The sequence below is a fragment of the Scyliorhinus torazame genome, chromosome 14 (genome assembly GCF_047496885.1).
Source record: "Scyliorhinus torazame isolate Kashiwa2021f chromosome 14, sScyTor2.1, whole genome shotgun sequence".
NCBI classification, from domain to species: Eukaryota; Metazoa; Chordata; class Chondrichthyes; order Carcharhiniformes; family Scyliorhinidae; genus Scyliorhinus; species Scyliorhinus torazame.
This window is the reverse complement of record NC_092720.1, coordinates 190761819-190784451: the sequence shown is the minus strand read 5'-3', so window position 1 is coordinate 190784451 and position 22633 is coordinate 190761819. Positions and strand designations below refer to the sequence as shown.

Genomic DNA, 22633 nt, shown 5'->3' with positions numbered 1-22633 from the left:
GGAAAACCTTTTCACCCGGAAGGTGGTGGGCACTGGAACTCTGCCTGAAAGGACGGTGGATGTGGGAACCCTCACAACATTTAAGAAGCATTTAAGTGAGCACTTGAAACACCACAGCACACAAGGCTAATGACCAATGCTGGATATTTGGATTGGAATAGATAGGTGGCTTGATGGCTGATGCAAACATGATATGTCAAACGGCCTCTCTGTGCTGTAAGAGTCTATGACTCTACAACTCATTCCAGTTTCTGATCGGATTTTGTGTCCGCACTCTGTCTCTCTACAGCGTCGCCATGGGCTCGTTGGAGAAGTGGGTGAACGACCAGCTTCACCAGCTACTGGGGCTGAGCGACAAGTATGTGGCACAGTTTCTGATTGGCACGGCCCAGCGCAGCACCAGCGTGCCAGACTTCATCCGACGCCTGGAGGAGACGGGAACTATCGATATTACACAGGAGGTCCGACTGTTTGCCAATGAGCTCTGGATGAAGGTGGGTGTTGGGGGTTTGTAAGGAAGCCTGGTGACATCTTTCACTGGGGATTCAAGGCTGGGCAATGGCCGGGGTATCAAGTGTTGGGCTGTTGCCCTCCTCCTGGGCTCCACAGTGCCTCTCCCGGATCCATGTGCATTACCTGTTTAAGACCTTGCGCTGTGTTCCATTGGTTTATTGATGACTCTTTGTGCGGACTTTTGACTTTCCCATGTTTTTCCTCGGCAAGATTCCCAGGAAGCAGCCAATTGAGAAGGCATCGCGCGCTGTTGAACGAGAAGCCCTCGCTATGCAGCAGAAGAATCGGACCTACACCTTGCTGGAGGACAGCGATGAGAGTGAGCCCGAGGAGCAGCAGAGCCAGCACAAAGGCAAGAAGAAACGGAAACACATCCGAAAAAAGCAGGCAGCATCATCGGGGAGTGACTCCGACACTAAAACGTATGTTTCTGCAGTGAGCAGAGGGTGTGTGTGAGTGTGGAGTAAGTCTTCACTGCAGAATGGGGAGGCAGTGGTCTAACATGGTGTTCATGTGTGTCTGTGGGCGAACGGGATTGTGTGTGTGGGGGAGGGGCTGGAAACAGTCTATGATTTAAAAAAAAAAAATTAGAGTACCCAATTCATTTTTTCCAATTAAGGATCAATTTGGCGTGACCCTCCACCTACCCTGCACATCTTTGGGTTGTGGGGCGAAACCCACGGAAACGCGGGGAGAATGTGCAAACTCCAGACCCAGAGCCGGGATCGAACCTGGAACCTTGGCGCTATGAGGCAGCAATGCTAACCACTGCGCCACCGTGCTGCCAAGGGTACAGTCTATGATGCTCAGTAGCAGCATAGAATCATAGAATTTATAGTGCAGAAGGAGGCCATTTGGCCCATGGAAAGAGCATCCTACTTAAGCCCACACCTCCATCCTATCCCTGTAACCCCACCTAACCTTTTTGGACACTAAGGACAATTTAGCATGGCCAACTCACCTAACTTGCACATCTTTGGACCCTAACCTGCACATCTTTGGACTGTGGAAGGAAACCGGAGCACCCAGAGGAATCCCACGCAGACACGGGGAGAACGTGCAGATTGTGCACAGACAGTGACCCAAGCCGGGAATCGAACCTGGGACCCTGGAGCTGTGAAGCAACAGTGCTAACCACTGTGCTACCCTGCTGCCCCAGTGTATACCATTGACACGATGCACTACAGGCTCCATAAGCTGCACCCTCCAATTCCATGACAACTACCATCTAGAAGGACAAAATCAGTAGGCACAATTGAACACCACATTCACCATTCTGACTTGTCGCTGGGTCAAAATCGTAGAACTCCCTCCCTGATTGCACTGTGGATTTACCTACACCACATGAACTGCAGCGGTTCAAGAAGATAGCTCACCACCACCTCTCAAGGACAACTAGGGATGGGCAATAAATTGCTGGCCTAGCCAGCAACACCCACATCCCAGGAATTATTTTTCTTTCCCAATTAATGGACAATTTAGTGTGGCCAATTCACCTACCCTGCACATCTTTGGGTTGTGGGGGTTGTTATGGGCCAGGGTTTAGAGAACCCCAAAGTGTATCATGGAGCTCACCTAACCCACAACTTTTACTAGATTGTGGTATGGGGAGCAACACTAAGTAATCCTTAATAACTTCCCAAACAACATCCAGAAAACAGAAGAAACACCTTTTAACAGAAGCACATCAGGTTTACATTCACTACTGAAAACATTTATCAATTCTGAATTCACCAAATGATCAAGAGATAGTCTTTTCATGGCAGAGAGATCAACAGTGCACCTGCTCTGTCTGGCTTCAGCTCCAACACTGAAAACAAAACTAAAACACACCTGCAGCAAACAGTCTGAAACAAAAGTAAAATGCTGACAGACAGCCCAGCTCCACCAACACTCTGACAACACTGATAAACACCCATTTCTTAAAGGTACAGTTCTTAAACACCTATATCTTAAAGATACTCTCACATGACACCTCCCCCCGAGAAAAATAAATAAACCATCAACTTCAAGATGGTTTCATTTTTCACCTTTTCACTATTCTTTAACAAATGCACACAGTAAACTTTTTCGTTTCAAAGAACACACGCAAACAGGTATAATAATTTTCTTTTTGTTCTTCTTCCTCCAACTGAAATCCGTCTCGATTGACAGTCTCTTTGAACAAGAAGGTCTCTGCACGATCCGTCCATTTTTCTATGCCTCAGCATGTCTCTTTAAAGTCAGATACTTTAGTTCAATCTGATCACAGAGTCCCTTGTAATTCTCCAACACATGAGCATTGGTTATCACAGCCTTCAGGCAGTCAAATGCCTGTTGAAACTCCATTGTCCAATGAAATTTTCGACGTTTCTTCAGCAAGTCCATCAATGGAACAATCACGCTACAAAACTTTTGCACAAATGTTCGATCAAATCCACTCATGCCATGAAATCGCATTATTTCCCTTCGGCTTGAGGGTATTGAAAACTCCTCAATAACTTGTTTTCACATCCCTTGTGACCGTTCAACGCTGTCCGATCGTATGGCCAAGGAAAGTGACTTGGGCCTTTCCAAATTCACTTTTGGCTAGGTTTATCACCAAACCCGCCTCCTGAAGTTGATCGAATAACTCCATCAGATGTGTTAAATGTTCTTTCCATGTCTGACTGAAAATTACCAGATCGTCGATGTATACCGCACAATTGGGTAATCCTGAAACAACTTTGTTAGTTAACCGTTGAAATGTGGCTGGGGCGTTTTTCATGCCAAATGGCATAACTTTGAATTGGTATCTACCATCTGGAGTCACAAAAGCTGAAATCTCCTTCGCCCTTTCGGATAAAGGTACCTGCCAGTAACCTTTAAGTAAATCCAGTTTGGAAATACAAGCTGATTGTCCCACTTTCTCAATGCAATCCTCCAAATGTGAGATAGGATAAGAGTCCGTTTTTGTAACTGTATTAACCTTTCTATAGTCCACACACGACCATTGGGTACCGTCTGGTTTAGGTACCATCACTATGGGTGAGCTCCATTGGCTGCAACCCACTTCAATTATGCCATTTTAAAGTTTACTCTCAATCTCTATGTTAACCTGTGCCAATTTTAAAGGGTTAAGTCTGTATGGATGTTGTTTGATTGGAACAGCATTTCCCACATCTACGTCATGTATAGCCATTTTAGTACTTCCCAATTTATCTCCACAAACTTGTCCATGTGATATCAATAACTCAGGTCAGTCCTCTGGAAGGTAACTCAACAATTTAGCCCAATTTTCAAGAACATCCTCGTTTTCCAATTTAATTTGAGGCATGTCAAATTCACAGTCATCTGGATTTGGTTTGTCACTTTGAGTTAAAATCATTAAAACCTCCTTTTTCTCTCCTTCCCTTTCAAAGTACCTTTTAAGCATATTCACATGACACACTTGGTGAGTCTTCCTTCTATCCGGCGTCTTTAACCACATAATTCACCTCACTTAATTTCCTTTCAATCTGATAAGGTCCACAAAACCTTGCTTTTAAAGATTCACCTATCACTGGTAACAATGCTAAAACTTTATCTCCACTGGCAAAACTACGAACTTTGGATTTCTTGTCCGCTACCTGACGAATGTGATATAAAATAGTTACTTTAGAGATATTAGTTAATGTAATGTAGAAATAAGCCACTTTGATTCTGGCAAGTAGAGACAAAGGATTTTAGACCGCATGGAAAAAGCAGGAAGAGGTGTGTCTATGAGAGTGATGCTGCATTGATAGGGGCCGGAGAAAGGGATTGGAAGTGAGCCAATCAGAATAGATCAAACAAGTCAGGAGGGACATAGGATGACCTATGGGTGTCGAGTATGTGAAACTTGATGCCATTTGAATGTATGAGTACTGATCTCTTTGTCTGGGACCTACACTTAGTTCCCGGGGCTGCAGAAAGCAACATGTTATCTGTATCACTGTGGACTAGGTAGCTTGCAAGCTGAATAAAATAACTTCTTTTTACTTGCAAATCCATCTCGACTTTTATTGAGGCCAGACTGACGGATAAAGAAATTTGGGAATCGACATACCCATTTCATCACATTTTGTGCAATTTTCAAATGTTGTCCAGGCAATTCACCTCTATTTAATCGTTCCCTAAAATTTGACACGAAATCCAATAATGTAAGTTCTGATTTCTCACTCACCAATTTTTCCTGAATCAATTTAAGTGGTCCTCTTACCTCATGACCAAAAATTAGTTCAAAAGGACTAAATTTGGTTGACTCATTGGTGCATCTCTAATTGCAAACAGTACAAATGGAATTCCTTTATCCCAATCCTCTGGATAATCGTGACAATAATCCCTCAACATTGTCTTTAATGTCTGATGCCACCTTTCTAACGCTCCCTGCGATTCTGGATGGCACGCAGTTGATTTAAATTGTTTTATTCCTAAGCTATCCATAACTTCTTTGAATAACCTTGAGGTAAAATTCGATCCTTGATCCGATTGTATTTCTGTGGGTAGTCCACATCTCGTAAAGAATTTAAGTAACTCCTCCACAACATTTTTAGCTGTAATATTACGTACTGGAATGGCCACTGGGAACCTAGTAGACACATCCATTATCGTCAAAAGATATTGATTCCCACTTTTCATTTTGGAAGCCGTCCCACGCAATCAATTAGGACCCTTGTAAAAGGTTCCTCAAATGCTGGAATGGGTATTAAGAGTGCTGGTTTTATCACTGCTTGAGGTTTCCCTATCACTTGACATGTGTGACATGATTGACAAAATTTAACTACATCTTTATGTAGTCCAGGCCAATAAAAATGTTTTGTGATTTTAGCTTGAGTTTTCCTTATTCCCAAATGACCTCCCACTGGTACCTCATGTGAAACTCGCATCACCTCTTTTCTATACCCTACCGGCAATACTACTTGATGAACATCTGCCCACTTTTCATCCACCTGCATATGTAAAGGTCTCCATTTTCTCATCAAGACATCACTTTTACGGTAATAACACTCTGGTATACACGCAGATTCCTCTTCCGTGTATGCTTTCTGATACATCTGTTTTATTTCTATATCTTTCTGTTGTAACTCCGCCAATTTTCCTGAACTAAAAATATCCGCCTCATCCTCCACCTGTTCTTGTTCTTTTTCAACCATCTGATCAAAAATCGTTTCTGATAATTGCACTTCATCTTCACTCTTTGATTTTTCCTCTTGTCTTAACCTGTGACATTGCGACACTGTTACTGCACAATCCGGAAAAATCCCAGGATATTCGTCCTTCAACACTTCAGTTGTCGGATTTTCCACTGGCTTATCAACCACAGTAGGCACCGCTCCCACCTGTGATCCAGCTGTATCAGTACCCAAGATAAACTGTATTCCTGGACAAGATAGTTTCTCTATTACTCCTACTACCATTTCACCACTCTTCACTGGACTTTCCAACCTTGCCTTATATAATGAAACATTACTCCTCTCACCCTGAATTCCACATATTACCACCTTTTCTGGCAACATTCTTCCCAAACTACATAACTGCTCATCTCTTACCATTAAAGATTGACTAGCTCCCGTATCTCTTAAAATTGTGACTTGTTTACCTGCTCCTCCTGATACACGAGTAAACTTTTCCCACACAGGTAAATTCCTTAAAGAGATCTGGCACCTTCTTATCAATCACCTCTTGATCAGGCTGTACAATCTTTTGCACCTCCTTCGCTTCACTTGGGCTTTCCTTTACCACTTTAACAAACCCCACTGTCTTATTGTGTTTTACCACATCAGCCTTTCCAGTGCTTTTCTTCAACCATCAACACTGTGACTTTACATGGCCTAGTTTATTACAGTGAAAACATTTGAAACTTTTCATGTCTCTTCCACCCTCCTGGATTTCTTTTTTAGTCTGAGGTACACTCCCCTTATTATTTCCCATCAGATCACCTTTACCTTTACCACTTGAGTATTTCTCATGTCCCCAGTTTCTATCCCTCACAGGCTGAAACTACTGTTGGGTTTGGTCTATTTTCAAAGCCCTGATCCACCTATCAAAATTACTTTGTTTGAGTCTTTCAAACTCCATGTATGTTTGACCAAATTCTTTCCTTAAATTTCTAAACCTTTGTCTGTAGGCTTCAGGCACTAGTTCATATGCACCTAAGATGGATTTTTTTCACCTCCTCATACGTCCCAGATACCTCTTCCGGTAGTGATGCAAACACTTCACTAGCCTTACCTATCAGCTTTGTTTGAATTAGTAATACCCACATATTCTGTGGCCATTTCATTTGTTTAGCTACCTTCTCAAATGAAATGAAAAAGGCTTCTACCTCCTTCTCATCAAACCTTGGCAATGCTTGGACATATTTAAATAGATCCCCACCAAGCCTTCGACTATGACGCTCTTTCTCACTATCCTCATCGCTATCATCCAACTGTACGTTTCCCTTTACGTCTGCCAATTTTAACTGACTCATGTTTCATGGCCATTTTCTGAAGTTCAAACTCTCTCTCTTTATCTTTTTCCTTGATCTATATCTCCCTTTCTCTTTTTCTTCTGCTAGGGCTATTATTTATTTTCTTTTTTCTTCTCTCTCTTTCTTTTTCCTCTCTATCTCTTTCGTATCCAAGCTGCTTTAATTCTTTCTCATGTTCCGTTTGTTTAAGTTGTAACTGGATTTTTGCCATTTCCAATGTGTCAGACTGTATCTCAGGCAACTTTAAATGCTTAGCCACTGCCATAATTACCTCATCTTTTTGCATTTTGTCAGGTAATGTTAACTGCAATGTTTTTGCCAAATCTAACAGTCTGCTTTTAGTCTCTGTCCTTAAGGTACTGCGTGTGACTGTCTCCACCCCCAAAAACTTCAGAGCCTCTGAAAGAGTCATTGTCCACAACACACTCCCTACTTAAACTAAAATACCACACCTGAAAATAACCCACAATATGCTCACCCCTCACTGTCTTTAAGTTCACTAAGCCAACCCAATAGATAGACTTTTATCCCCCTCGAGCCCCCAATTTGTTATGGGCCAGGTTTTAGAGAACCCCAAAGTGTTTCATGGAGCTCACCTGATCTACAACTTTTACTAGATTGTGGTATGGGGAGTACACAGCCCACTCGACAGGTGTGGTAGAGCAGAAATGGAAAAGTAATTTTTAAAGCAAAACAATGTTTATTCTATGAACTCTTAAGTGTGTGTGTGGTCTGACACTGGGGGAGGGAAACGGTCTGACACTGGGGAGGGGGGAAACGGTCTGACACTGGGGAGGGGGGAAAGTTCTGACATGGTGTGCGGGGGGACAGGGCGGTCTGACACGGTGTGCGGGGGGTGGAGGGTCTGACACGGTGTGCGGGGGGGGGTAGTCTGACACGGTGTGCGGGGGGGCGGAGGGTCTGACACTGCGAGGGGGGGAGGGTCTGACACTGCGGGTGGGGAGGGTCTGACACTGTGTGCGGGGGGGGGGAGGGTCTGACACTGTCTGGGTGGGGGAGGATTTGACACTGTGTCTGGGGGGACGGGACTGTCTGACACTGTGTGGGTGAGGGAGGGCCTGACACTGTGGGTGGGGGAGGTTCTGACATGGTGTGTGGGAAACGGGGCACAGACTGGCACTGTGTGGCACTGACGCAGTCTGACACACTGTGTGGTCGGTGGTGGTGGGGGGAAACAACAGTCTGACACTGTGGGGGGCAGTCTGACACGGGTGGGAAACGGCACCTACTGGCGCTGTAGTCTGACACTGGGGGCGGTCTGACACGGCGGGTTGGAAATGGCACCGACTGGCGCTGTGTGGCGCTGACGCAGTCTGATACTGAGGGGCAGGGGACAGTCTGACTGTATATGGGGGGTAGGGAACAGTCTGGAACTGGAGGGTGGGCGCGGTATGACTCTAAGACTCTTATACAGTACGGTAGCATAGTGGTTAGCACAATTGCTTCATAGCTCCAGGGTCCCAGGTTCAATTCCCGGCTTGGGTCACTGTCTATGCGGAGTTTGCACGTTCTCCCCGTGTGTGCGTGGGTTTCCTCCGGGTGCTCCGGTTTCCTCCCACAGTCCAAAGATGTGCAGGTTAGGTGGATTGGCCATGCTAAATTGCCCTTAGTTTCCAAAATTGCCCTTAGTGTTGGGTGGGTCTATGGGTTATGGGGACAGGGTGGAGGTGTAGGCTTGGATTGGGTGCTCTTTCCAAGAGCAAGTGCAAACTCGATGGGCCGAATGGCCTTCTGCACTGTAAATGTAAAGAGATGCCAATCTGCGAGCAGCGTGATATGTTGGCATCTGTGTTTCTGTGCCACCACTCCCAATGATTGTACCTTCCATTCATGATCAGGAAAACGCCCTTGTCACCGCGGAAACAGTCAGGATCTGAAGAAGAAGAATGGGAGAAAGAGGAGAAGGATCGCTTGAAAGATCTGGAGGAGCGAGATGCTTTCGCTGAACGAATCAAACAGCGCGACAAGGACAGAACCCGGAACATACTGGAACGCTCTGATAAGAAGGTAAGAGCTTATTCGGAGAAATTCAGAATTGTAGGAAAAGGAGTAGGCCAATCAGCCCCTTGAGCCTGTTCCGACCTTCAAGTAGATCATGACAGATGTTAACTCCCATCCACCGACCAGCACTGGAGGATTAATCTGATGAGGGGGAGGATGGGAGATGCTGCACAATGAGATTTGCTTCCCAAATTGTCTTGTCGCACATTGTCTTAGCCCCGCCGCTGGCCTCGATTAGATTCCACTATATATATTAATAATAATCTTTTATTGTCACAAGTATGAAGTTACTGTGATAAGCCCCTAGTCGCCACTTCCTGAGCCTGTTCCTACATATCGCATTTGTAGTATCCTGGGTATCCATTATTCTGTATAGAAGCCACTTAACTCTTCGATTAGATTCCAATCTGTAACTCACTACCAGGTATCCATTATTCTATATATAAACCATCTGAACCCCTCGATTAGATTCCAGTCTGTAACTCACTCCCAGGTATCCATTATTCTATATATAAACCATCTGAACCCCTCGATTAGATTCCAGTCTGTAACTCACTCCCGAGTATCCATTATTCTATATATAAACCATCTGAACCTCTCGATTAGATTCCAGTCTGTGACTCACTCCCGGGTATCCATTATTCTATACATAAACCACCTGAACCCCTCGATTAGATTCCAGTCTGTAACTCACTCCCAGGTATCCATTATTCTATGTATAAACCATCTGAACCCCTCGATTAGATTCCAGTCTGTAACTCACTCCCAGGTATCCATTATTCTATATAGAAACCATCTGAACCCCTCGGTTAGATTCCAGTCTGTAACTCACTCCCAGGTATCCATTATTTGAATTCGGAATGGGGTGTCAGTGCATGAATATGGAGGGTGGAGTTTCATGGTTACTGACACACGTCTCTGTTCTTCTTTCCTTTGTCTCAGGCTTACGAAGAAGCTCAGAAACGGCTGAAGATGGGAGAGGAGGATCGGAGGGCGATGGTACGATGAGCAGTGCAGTTGGCTCTCAAGTCAGGGAATTGGAGAGCATCGACTCTCTGCATGGTTCAGTGCAAAGTTACACTTGCTCCACGCTCTCATTGTGTAAATGCATCAGGAAAGAAGCAGTGACGTTCATTCCCGCTGTCTTCCAGGTGTTCAGTGCAGTTCTGCAGCAGCTTTCCCCTGTCGGTGTGGAGGTAGATCTTCGGCCATGGGACGAGTTCAGTTTATCATAGTAGTCAGGTGGGCTGGCTTGACTGGTCAGTCAGTGACCATGCGTCTCCGCACCCTGGGTTCACCTCCCAAAGACAAGCTGCAGTGGGAGACCTTTCCTGTCTGCAAGGGATTCAATGCAAAATATACATTGAGAACCACTGCGTGACACACACAGCTGCTAGAAATTCGACAGCACTGTCACATTGAGAGGTTCCCGTACCAGCCTCCCCGAACAGGCGCCGGAATGTGGCGACTAGGGGCTTTTCACAGTAACTTCATTTGAAGCCTACCTGTGACAATAAGCGATTTTCATTTTCATTTCATTCACAGGGTGGCTGAAATGGGATAAGCACCCACTCAGGCAGTATGGTGTGTCCGGACCCAAGGCAAATTGTTAGACCATGAAAGAGATAGGTTCATCATGTATCTAACCTGTGCTGTACCTGTCCTGGGAGTGTTTGATGGGGACAGTGAAGAGGGAGCTTTACTCTGTATCTAACCCCATGCTGCACCTGTCCTGGGAGGGTTTGATGGGGACAGTGAAGAGGGAGCTTTACTCTGTATCTAACCCCGTGTTGTACCTGTCCTGGGAGGGTTTGATGGGGACAGTGAAGAGGGAGCTTTACTCTGTATCTAACCCCATGCTGCACCTGTCCTGGGAGTGTTTGATGGGGACAGTGAAGCGAGAGCTTTACTCTGTATCTAACCCCATGCTGCACCTGTCCTGGGAGTGTTTGATGGGGACAGTGTAGAGGGAGCTTTACTCTGGATCTAACCCGATGCTGCACCTGTCCTGGGAGTGTTTGATGGCGACAGTGTTGAGGGAGCTTTACTCTGTATCTAACCCCGTGCTGTACCTGTCCTGGGAGTGTTTGATGGGACAGTATAGAGGGAGCTTTACTCTGGATCTAACCCCATGCTGCACCTGTCCTGGGAGTGTTTGATGGGACAGTATAGAGGGAGCTTTACTCTGTATCTAACCCTGTGCTGTACCCGTCCTGGGAGTGTTTGATGGGGACGGTGTAGAGGGAGCTTTACTCTGTATCTAACCCCGTGCTGTACCCGTCCTAGGAGTGTTTGATGGGGACAGTGTAGAGGGAGCTTTACTCTGTATCTAACCCCGTGCTATACCTGTCCTGGGGGTGTTTGGTGTGCTCAGGCTAGAGGGAGTTTTTCATCTAATCCCAGCTGCAAATGACCAGAGAGAGTTTAATGGAATTCCTGTCGACGAAACTCTGCATTCTACTGTACTTATCCTTGGAGTGTTTACTGGGACACATATCTAATTGATTCAAAATATCAGTGGGTACGGGAAATGGAAGAAAATTCCATTCTCCAATTTTAGCTGCGCTGGTAGGCACAAGATTCCCAAAACAGCAGGAAATGGTTACACAATTGTGGGAAAAGCTAGCTAAATTCGGTCCATCTTGGACGAGAGTCTGTTTGCGCCTGTGCGCATGCGTGCATCTCATGTGCGTGCGCAGCTCAGTGCTTCTACGTGTGTGTTTCTGTGTCTGTGTGTGTCTGTGTGTGTCTGTGTGTGTCTGTGTGTGTCTGTCTGTCTGTGTCTGTCTGTGTCTGTCTGTGTCTGTCTGTGTGTGTCTGTGTGTGTCTGTGTGTCTGTGTCTGTCTGTGTGTGTCTGTGTGTGTCTGTGTGTTTCTGTGTCTGTGTGTTTCTGTGTCTGCCTGTGCGTGCGCGCGCGTGTCTGCCTGTGCGTGCGCGCGCGTGTCTGCCTGTGCGTGCGCGCGCGTGTCTGCCTGTGCGTGCGCGCGCGTGTCTGCCTGTGCGTGCGCGCGCGTGTCTGCCTGTGCGTGCGCGCGCGTGTCTGCCTGTGCGTGCGCGCGCGTGTCTGCCTGTGCGTGCGCGCGCGCGTCTGCCTATGCGCGCCTGCCTGTGCGCGTGTGTGTGTGTCTATCTGTGGGTGTGTGCGCGTGCCTGCCTGTGCGCACGCGCCTGCCTGTGCGCGTGCCTGCCTGTACGCACGCGCCTGCCTGCGCGCACGTCTGTGCGCCTGTCTCTGTGTCTTCTGCCTGTCTGTCTTCTGCCTGTCTTGTCTTCTGCCTGTCTTGTCGTCTGCCTGTCTTGTCGTCTGCCTGTCTTGTCGTCTGCCTGTCTTGTCGTCTGCCTGTCTTGTCGTCTGCCTGTCTTGTCGTCTGCCTGTCTTGTCGTCTGCCTGTCTTGTCTGTCTGCCTGTCTTGTCTGTCTGCCTGTCTTGTCTGTCTGCCTGTCTTGTCTGTCTGCCTGTCTTGTCGTCTGCCTGTCTTGTCTGTCTGCCTGTCTTGTCTGTCTGCCTGTCTTGTCTGTCTGCCTGTCTTGTCTGTCTGCCTGTCTTGTCTGCCTGTCTTGTCTGTCTGCCTGCCTGTCTTGTCTGCCTGCCTGTCTTGTCTGCCTGCCTGTCTTGTCTGTCTGCCTGTCTTGTCTGTCTGCCTGTCTTGTCTGTCTGCCTGTCTTGTCTGTCTGCCTGTCTTGTCTGTCTGCCTGTCTTGTCTGTCTGCCTGTCTTGTCTGTCTGCCTGTCTTGTCTGTCTGCCTGTCTTGTCTGTCTGTCTGCCTGTCTTGTCTTGTCTGTCTGCCTGTCTTGTCTTGTCTGTCTGCCTGTCTTGCCTGTCTTGTCTGTCTGCCTGTCTGCCTGTCTTGTCTGTCTGCCTGCCTCTGTGTGTCTGTGTGCCTCTTTGTCTCAGCGCATCTATATGTGTGCGTGGTGCTGGAGTGGTTGTAAAGCTCTGCTGTTCAGCGTGGCAAGTAACTGATCAATGTTTCTAATGCCCTTCCTCCTAGATCCCGGAGTTGCGCAAGAAGTCCCGCTGGGATTACTTGGGCAAGCGAGAACAAGAAAAATTGGAGGACCTGGAGGCGGAAATCCTGGACGACGAGTACTTGTTCTCCTCGACTGACCTAAGCACCCGGGAGAAGCAGCAGCTGGACTACAAAAAGAAAGTGCGTGACCTGGCCAGGGAGTACAAGGTCGCCGGGGACCAGGAGAAGCAGGAACAGAACAACCGCTACTACATGCCCGAGGAGTCCCGCCACAAGGTAGGTGCAGCCCAGTAGAGGGTGGGAGGGCAGACACGTCCAAGGTACTGGTGGCACTTGTACGATGAGGTGTTCTGGCCAGTGTTTTTTGTATCATTGCTAAGGGAGTGTGAACGGTTCCACCTCTCTGGGGAATGCGTACAGTGCCACAACGATTCTGTGAGCGTGGCACTGGATCATGTATGTAAGTCTTGGGGCAAAACCTGAATTTCAGCCTTCTCACTGTGCATTTGCTGCATTCTGTTTCAAGTTGTCCTCTGGCTTATTCTCTCTGAACTTTGACTGATGTTAGTTTGTAAATCAGTCGCGTCCTTTGCGTCGTTTTTGACGGCCGATAGTTTTCTGTTCTTTTGTTGCCTTTTTCCGGCTCTGACTCTCTGTCCCGTTTCGCGGCTTCATTTGTCTCATGGTGTCTCTGTTTTTACTTTTAAAAGAAAGTTCCGGATCGCTACGAGGAGCCCAAGGCGGACGACAAACATGCCCCGCGGGATGAGCAGAAACGCTGGGAGGAGGAGCACATGGACGCAGCACTGCTGAAGTTCGGGGCCCGAGACGCCAGGGAGCGCAACAAGCAGAAGGAGTACGAGTTTGTGCTGGAGGAGGATGAGATGATTGACTTTGTGACCACTGTGACCATGCAAGGGACTGTGACCAAGGTAGGGCAGCAATGCTGGAGCCACCAACTGGATAGAGGGTGCACGGTAGCATTTAAAATAATTATTTTGTGGGATGCGGGCATCGCTGGCTGAGTCAGCATCCCTGACTGTCCTTGAGAAGGTGGGGGTTAGCTGTCTTCATGAATCTCTGCAACAGCCTATGGACCCACGGAAGGAATGGCGATTTATTTCAAAGTCAGGTTTGGGTGGGTGGGGGAAGGGGGGTCTGTCAGGTGGTGCATCTGCTCCCCTTGTACTTTCAGTTGGGAGAAGTCACGGGTTTTGAAGGTGGTGTCGAAAGAATCCTTGGTGAGTTGCCACAGTAGTCATGTTGGATTAGTGATCCAGAGGCTCGTACTAATAATCTGGAGGCATTACTTTAGATTCCACCATGGCAACCGGGGGTGGGGTATAAATTCAATTGATAAAACTGGAATAAAATACTCCTCTTATCAATTATTTTTTTTCTTTTAATTTAGAGCATCCAATTCATTTTTTCCAATTAAGGGGCAATTTAGAATGGCCAGTCCACCTACCCTGCACATCTTTGGGTTGTGGGGGTGAAACCCACGCAAACCCCACATGGACAGTGACCCGGGGCCGGGATCGAACCGGGCAGTGCTAACCCACTGCAATGAAACTGCTGATTGCCATAAAGCCCCACCTGGTTCACTCATGTCCTTCAGGGGAGGAAAATCTGCCATCCTAACCTGGCCTGGGCATGCACGTGACTCTTAACCTCCCTTTGAAACATGGCCTAGCAAGGCCACGTTAACGCTACAACCCTGTCTCAATCCTGCTCTAGTTGTAAGTGGGAGCAACTGGGAAAGGAAATGGGCATTATTCTAAAGTATATATAAGAACTGGATTTCACCTCTGTGGTGAGAAGTGGAGGCGGCGCGGGGTTGGGGGGGGCGGTGGAGTCTGTGCATGTGTTGTCTCGGCTTTCTGGATAAACCAATGTTGAGGTTCACTTAGTCACTCATAGCACTTCAGGAAAGGGAAATCTACCAACCTTATCTGGCCTAGGGCCTACCTGTACATTCAGCCTCTGAACAATGCTCTAGACTAATTGAGTCACAGAGGTCCACAGCACAGAAAAGGCCCTTTGGCGCATTGCATCTGTCAAAATCAGTCAGCTAACTATTCTAGTCCCATTTTCCAGCACTTGTCCCCATATTCTTTGGCATCGCAAGTGCACATCTAAATACTTCTTAAATGCTATGAGGGTCTCTGCCTCCACCACCCTTTCAGGCAGTGAGTTCCAGACTCCCATCACCCTCTGGGTGAAAACACTTTTCCTCGCATCCCCTCTTAAGCTCCTGCTCCTCACCTTAAATCTAGGTCTCCCTGGTCATTGATCCCTCCATCTTCCTGTCGGCTATCTACGCCCCACATAATTTTATACATCTCAGTCATGGCCACCCTCAGTCTCCTCTGCTCCAAGGAAACCAATCCAAGTCTATCTAATCTCCCTTCATAACTAAAACTCTCCAGAATAGGCAACATCCTGGTAAATCTCTGCATCCTTTCCAGTGCTATCACATCCCTCCTATAATGTGGATTCCAGAACTGCACAAATACTCTAGCTGTGGCCTAACCAACGTTTTATACAGTTCCAGCATAACCTCTCTGCTCTTAAACTCTGTGCCTCAGCTAATAAAGGCAAGTATGCCATATGCCTGCTTACCCACTGTATCCATCTGCTCTGCCACCTCAAGGGACTGTTGTACATGCACACCAAAGTCCCTCTGATCCTCGGTATTTCCCAGGGTCCTGCCATTTATCATGTGTTCCCTTGCCTTGTTTGTCCTGCCCAAGAGCTTCGCCTCACATTTAACTGAATTAAATTCCATTTACCAGTGACCAGCCCATCTGACCAGTCTGTCTTTATCCTCCTGTAATCTAAGGCTATCCTCCTCACTATTTACCACTCCATCAATTTTGATATAATCTGCAAACTTACTGATCAACCTTCCTGTATTCAAGGCTAATCATTTATATAAACCACAAACAGCAAGGACCCCAACACTGATACCTGCGGGACCCTGCTGGAAGCAGGTTTCCAGTCTGAAAAATACCCCTCGACCATCATCACCCTCTGCTTCCTGCCACTCCGCCAATTCTGGATTCAGTTTGCTAAATTTCCTTGGATCCCATGGGCTCCTACCTTCACTATCAGTCTCTCATATGGGCCTTATCAAACGCCTTGCGGAAATCCCAAGTTGACTACGACAATTTCCCTCATCTACATACCTGGTCACCTCTTCGAAAAATTCAATCAAGTTGGTCAGACATGACCTCTCCAACAAAACCATGCTGACTGTTCTTGATTAATCCCCGCCTCTCCAAATGCAGGTTAATTCTGTCTCTCAGAACTGTTTCCAATAGTTTCCCCACCACTGAGATTAGACTGGCTGGCCTGTAGCTTCCTGATTTATTCCCCCCCCCCCCCCCCCCCGATTGAATGATGGTACCACATTGACTATCCTCCGGCTCCTCTCTTGTGGCCAGAGAGGAATTGAAAATTATTCCCAGATCCCCTGCTATTTCCTCCCTTGCCTCAATCAACAGCCTGCAATATATTTCATCTGGCCCTGGAGATTTGTCTACTTTTAAGCCTCCCAGACGACACGGAACCACCTCCTCTGTCTATGCTTATCTCTTTACTTTTATCATAATGCTTCTCCCTGATTTCCATACCCACACTGTCCCTCTCACAAGTGAACACCGACACAAAGTATTAATTTAGAACCCTACCTACATCTGGCTCCGCACAGGGTTTGTTGGTCCCACTCTTTTTCTTTATTGGAACATGTTGACCCTGTACGCTACTTATTTCCTTTTTGAGTGCATCCCACTGTTCTGTCACAGATTTACTTAGAAGTGTCCGCCAAATCATACCTGATCTCGTTAAAATCGGCCTTCCCCCAGTTTAGAACTTTGATTTCAGGCCCATCTTTGTCCTTTTCCATAACAATCTTCAGTCTCTGTCTGCAAATTGTTCTCCCATTGATACTTCAACCGTTAGCCCATTTTCGTTTCAAGTCCAGGACCGCTCTTGTAGGACCTTCTACGTACTGGCTTGAAAGGTTTTCCTGGATGCATTTTAAGAGTTTTGCTCCCTCTAAACCTTTCTCACTTTGACTATCCCAGTTAAAGTTGGGGAAGTTAAAATCCCCACTATCACTACCCTAACTCTTGTACACGTCTCTGAAATTTGTCTACACATCTGCCATCCAAGCGCCAGCCCGACAACAACACAATTAACAACACTGAAACAGGCCTTTTAACCAAACTGGTCTGTGCTGCTGTTTATGCTCCATTCAGGCCTCTCCCTCCTGCCCCCCCTCCCCCAATGTACAGGAATAAGGAAAGTGAAACGGTTCTATTATTTAACACTGTGGAGCAGCAAATTGCAAAACAGAGCAGTTGAATTTTAAGCTTGACTCTGACATTCCAGAATGATGATATGTGGGGGGGCTGTCAGGAAAGCCCCTCCCCCCTGAGTGACACTTCCCTCGCCTGCTTTTCCTCGTCAGGATGAAAAGGCCGAGTTGTCGGAGGCGGAGAAGCAGAAGGTGTCGCTCCAGGAGGTGAGGAGGAGTCTGCCTGTCTTCCCATACCGTCAGGACCTGCTGACGGCCATCGCCGAGCATCAGATTCTCATCATTGAGGGCGAGACGGGATCTGGAAAAACAACGCAGATCCCCCAGTACCTGTATGAGGAGGTGAGCAACCATCAGAGCAGAGGCCATTCAATGCGTTGGGAAGATGGATAAAAGAGATAATATTGTGTTCAACCTGTGAGACAGTGGGAGGGTTACAGTCCTGTGTTCAACCTCTGAGACCGTGAGATGATACAGTCTTACGTTCAACCTGTGAGACAGTGAGATTATACTGTACTATGTTCCACTTGTGAGACAGTGGGAGGGTTACAGTACTGTGTTCAACTTGTGAGACAGTGGGAGGGTTACAGTACTGTGTTCAACTTGTGAGACAGTGGGAGGGTTACAGGCCTGTGTTCAATCTGTGAGACACTGGGAGGGTTCCAATCCTGTGTTCAATCTGTGAGACAGTGGGGGGGGTTACAGAACTGTGTTCAACTTGTGAGACAGTGGGAGGGATACAGTACTGTGTTAATGTGTGAGACAGTGGGAGGGATACAGTACTGTGTTAATGTGTGAGACAGTGGGAGGGATACAGTACTGTGTTAATGTGTGAGACAGTGGGAGGGATACAGTACTGTGTTAATGTGTGAGACAGTGGGAGGGATACAGTACTGTGTTAATGTGTGAGACAGTGGGAGGGATACAATCCTGTGTTCAACTTGTGAGACTGGGAGGGTTACAGTACTGTGTTCAACTTGTGAGACAGTGGGAGGGATACAGTACTGTGTTCAACCTGTGAGACAGTGGGAGAGTTACAGTCCTGTGTTCAACCTGTGAGACAGCGGGAGGGTTACAGTCCTGTGTTCAACCTGTGAGACAGTGGGAGGGTTCCAGTCCTGTGTTCAACCTGAGACAGTGGGAGGGTTCCAGTCCTGTGTTCAACCTGAGACAGTGGGAGGATTACAGTCCTGTGTTCAACCTGTGAGACAGTGGGAGGATTACAGTCCTGTGTTCAACATGTGAGACAGTGGGAGGATTACAGTCCTGTGTTCAACCTGTGAGACAGTGAGATTATACAGTACTATGTTCAACTTGTGAGACAGTGGGAGGGTTACAGTCCTGTGTTCAAACTGTGAGACAGTGGGAGGGTTACAGTCCTGCGTTCAAACTGTGAGACAGTGGCAGGGTTACAGTCCTATGTTCAACCTGAGAGACAGTGGGAGGGTTACAGTACTGTGTTCAACCTGTGAGACAGTGGGAGGGTTACAGTCCTGTGTTCAACCTGTGAGACAGTGGCAGGGTTACAGTCCTGTGTTCAACCTGAAACAGTGGGAGGATTACAGTCCTGTGATACATAGGGGTTGTTAATGAGGAGGGGCCACGGTTCAGCTATTTTGCTTTTGCCCAAACTGCAGGTTGCTCGACACAATGAGAAATGAATTGTTTTCTAATCACCGCAATCACCCCATCAGTAAGCCCAGAGAAATCTCGGACATGAGTACTCCAGTGATCGGGAGCTTTGCGAAACAATATCAACTGTCCTCACCGGGCCTGCTATTCTTACCACGTGTGTCATCTTGGATTACATCTGTACTGTATTTCAAAATGTCCTTTCCTCCAAAACATTTAACAAACAGAATTAATCGATAATGACTGCCCGCACTCCTGTCTCTCACTGTCGGACAATCCATAAATTGGCCCCTCAATCACAGAGATATTGAGCTGATTAAAACTTAAATTGCCAGTTGCAAATCCCACCGGATCCTATGGATTGCTGGATTCACACCTTGCCCAATTTGGATCGCTGTTGACTTCAATGGAGAATGAAATTGAGTTTTAAATTGGGCTCACTCTAGTCGCTCAGTGCCTCAACTCAGAGGTTTGGTCAGGGTAAATATGTGGCCTGTGTTTTCCATGGTATTAGTTGAGTGGCAGGGCTGAGCAGGTGGCTGTTTCTCGTACTGAATTGCAGCGTTACCTTGCATTCATTCCCTCCCCCGCCTGATATTGAGCGTTGAATCTCTCTCCGCAGGGCTACACTGCTCGGGGGATGAAGATCGGGTGCACGCAGCCCCGGCGGGTGGCAGCCATGAGCGTCGCATCCCGAGTGGCACAGGAGATCGGGGTCAAACTGGGAAATGAGGTGAGCTGCCGGGAAATGTAGATGTGGATTTGGTATTGAAACTGTTGAGAACGGAGCTGAGAACAAAGTAACTTGCTCGTGTGACTGTCCTGAAGCATTATTGACCGAGCTAGGTGCAAGAGGACTTCACCAGGAATAATTACGGGGGAGGGACAATTAGAATACGGGATGCATGGCTGGGGGTTTTGACACGAAAGACAGTGAAGGGGGAAAGTGATTTGGAATGATGGAGATAATGACTAAGAATGGAGACGGTAGATGAGCAAGAGATTCGTTACAGAGAGTGACAGGGATCAGTGACGTGCAGTGACTGGGATTGAGGATGCTGGGTGAAGTGAAGATAGTAGAAGTGTGAAAACTCGCTCCAGAAACAACAGTTAATGCAAGCTCGGTTTATTATTTAAATTGCAGATTAATGTTTTTTTTCTTGGCGAGTCGAGGATACCAAGGAGCCTAAAAGGATAAAGATATTTAGGAGAAAGATGGCTTTGACCTCACTGAATTGCAGGTCAGGCTCATGGGCCTTGCTCCTGTTCCAAGTCCAGAATAATGATGGGGGGACAAATGAGCAGGAATATTAGTAGTTGGAGAGGGGTTTCGTGAGAAATAACATGGGGACAATTGGTTGGGCATAATGAAAGGTGCAGCTATTGCTTGAATTTTTCCAGTTCATGCGTTGTGAGCATTAATATGGTTAGCCAGCTGAATCCTGCATGTGTACACCTCCCCCAGGTCGGGTACAGTATCCGGTTTGAAGACTGCACGTCGGAACGGACGGTGCTGAAATACATGACAGACGGGATGTTGCTGCGAGAATTCCTCACAGAGCCAGACTTGGCTGGATATAGGTGAGAAAGGTTCCCACAAGAGATATCGACCAACACTGAGGGTGGGTGAATGCAATATCGCAGTAACATAGATACGTAGAAGATAGGAGCAGGAGGAGGCCTTTTGGCCCTTCGAGCCTGCTCCGCCATTCAACATGATCATGGCTGATCATCCAATTCAATAGCCTAATCCTGCTTTCTCCCCATAGCCTTTGATCCCATTCTCTCCAAGTGCTATATCTAGCCGCCTCTTGAACATTTTCAAAGTTTTAGCATCAACGGCTTCCTGTGGTAATGAATTCCACAGGCTCACCACTCTTTGTGTGAAGAAGTGTCTCCTTATCTCTGTCCGAAATGGTTTACCCTGAATCCTCAGGCTGTGACCCCTGGTTCTGGACACACCTATCACTGGTAACATCTTCCCTGCATCTCCCCTGTCTAGTCCTGTTAGAATTTTATGAGTCTCTGAGATCCCCCCTCATCCTTCTGAACTCCAGCGAGAACAATCCCAACCTAGTCAATCTCTCCTCATATGCCAGTCCTGCCATCCCTGGAATCAGTCTGGTAAACCTTCACTGCAATCCCTCGCGATCTAAAACATCCTTCCTCAGAGAAGGAGACCAAAACTGCACACAATACTCCAAGTGTGGCCTCACCAAGACCCTGTACAATTGCAGCAACACATCCCTGCTTCTATACTCGAAGCCTCTCGCAATGAAGGCCAACATGCCATTAGTCTTCTTTACCGCCTGCTTCACCTGCATGCTTGCCTTCAGCGACTGGTGCACAAGGACACCCAGGTCCCGCTGCACACTCCCCTCTCCCAATTTACAACCATTCAGGTAGTAACCTGCCTTCCTGTTTTTGCTTCCAAAAGGAATAACCTCACACTTATCCAAATTAGACTGCATCTACATTGAAGGGGCAGCGCGTGCCTCTTCACACGGTGCGGGGCAGCGCGTGCGTCTTCACACGGTGCGGGGCAGTGCGTGCCTCTTCACACGGTGCGGGGCAGCGTGTGCCTCTTCACACGGTGCGGGGCAGCGCGTGCCTCTTCACACGGTGCGGGGCAGCGCGTGCCTCTTCACACGGTGCGGGGCAGCGCGTGCCTCTTCACACGGTGCGGGGCAGCGCGTGCCTCTTCACACGGTGCGGGGCAGCGCGTGCCTCTTCACACGGTGCGGGGCAGTGCGTGCCTCTTCACACGGTGCGGGGCAGCGTGTGCCTCTTCACACGGTGCGGGGCAGCGCGTGCCTCTTCACACGGTGCGGGGCAGCGCGTGCCTGTTCACACGGTGCGGGGCAGCGCGTGCCTGTTCACACGGTGCGGGGCAGCGCGTGCCTCTTCACACGGTGCGGGGCAGCGCGTGCCTCTTCACACGGTGCGGGGCAGCGCGTGCCTCTTCACACGGTGCGGGGCAGCGCGTGCCTCTTCACACGGTGCGGGGCAGTGCGTGCCTGTTCACACGGTGCGGGGCAGCGCGTGCCTCTTCACACGGTGCGGGGCAGCGTGTGCCTCTTCACACGGTGCGGGGCAGTGCATGCCTGTTCACACGGTGCGGGGCAGAGCGTGCCTGTTCACACGGTGCGGGGCAGAGCGTGCCTGTTCACGCGGTGCTGAGTAAAGCTGGGTTGACGTGGGTGTCTGTGTGTTTACAGTGTTGTGATCCATAACGGTGCTGGGTTCACGTGGGTGTCTGTGTCTTTACAGTGTCGTGATGATTGATGAAGCCCACGAGCGCACTCTCCACACTGACATTCTCTTCGGGCTGATTAAAGATATCTCCCGCTTCCGCCCTGACCTGAAAGTCCTGATTGCGAGTGCGACACTGGACACGGAGAAGTTCTCAACCTTCTTTGACGATGCTCCAGTCTTCCGTATCCCAGGGCGGCGGTTCCCTGTCGATATTTACTACACAAAGGTACAAGGGCCAGAGTGGTGCGGGGCGTACCCGCTATTGGCCTCGCTTCAGGGTCCATCTCACACCCAGAGATGCAGGAGGAACTAACACCTCCTGCTCCCTCGGCTGCACTGGTCCAATTGTGCTGCTGAGTGCATTAATGAGCAGTTATCAAGAGATAAGTGCTACTTGCCTCACTGAGCAAGTTAGTACAAGGTCTCTGGACAAAGACAAGATGAGCGCGTGGCGATTCACCAGAATG

At 48.0% G+C, this 22633-nt stretch overlaps 1 protein-coding gene across 3 annotated transcripts in view; it reads left to right on the top strand.

Moving 5' to 3' along the window:
- dhx16 (DEAH (Asp-Glu-Ala-His) box polypeptide 16) overlaps nucleotides 1-22633 on the top strand; it is a 55603-nt gene that overhangs the window by 1128 nt on the left and 31842 nt on the right. For all 3 annotated transcript variants that reach the window (XM_072475362.1, XM_072475361.1, XM_072475360.1), the window contains exons 2-11: nucleotides 290-494; nucleotides 724-935; nucleotides 8824-8992; nucleotides 9929-9985; nucleotides 12980-13234; nucleotides 13669-13890; nucleotides 17433-17621; nucleotides 19534-19644; nucleotides 20377-20492; nucleotides 22182-22392. In XM_072475362.1, coding sequence (XP_072331463.1) covers nucleotides 297-494; nucleotides 724-935; nucleotides 8824-8992; nucleotides 9929-9985; nucleotides 12980-13234; nucleotides 13669-13890; nucleotides 17433-17621; nucleotides 19534-19644; nucleotides 20377-20492; nucleotides 22182-22392 — 1740 coding nt within the window. In that variant the 5' untranslated portion in view covers nucleotides 290-296. The remainder of the gene's footprint in view (nucleotides 1-289; nucleotides 495-723; nucleotides 936-8823; nucleotides 8993-9928; nucleotides 9986-12979; nucleotides 13235-13668; nucleotides 13891-17432; nucleotides 17622-19533; nucleotides 19645-20376; nucleotides 20493-22181; nucleotides 22393-22633) is intronic.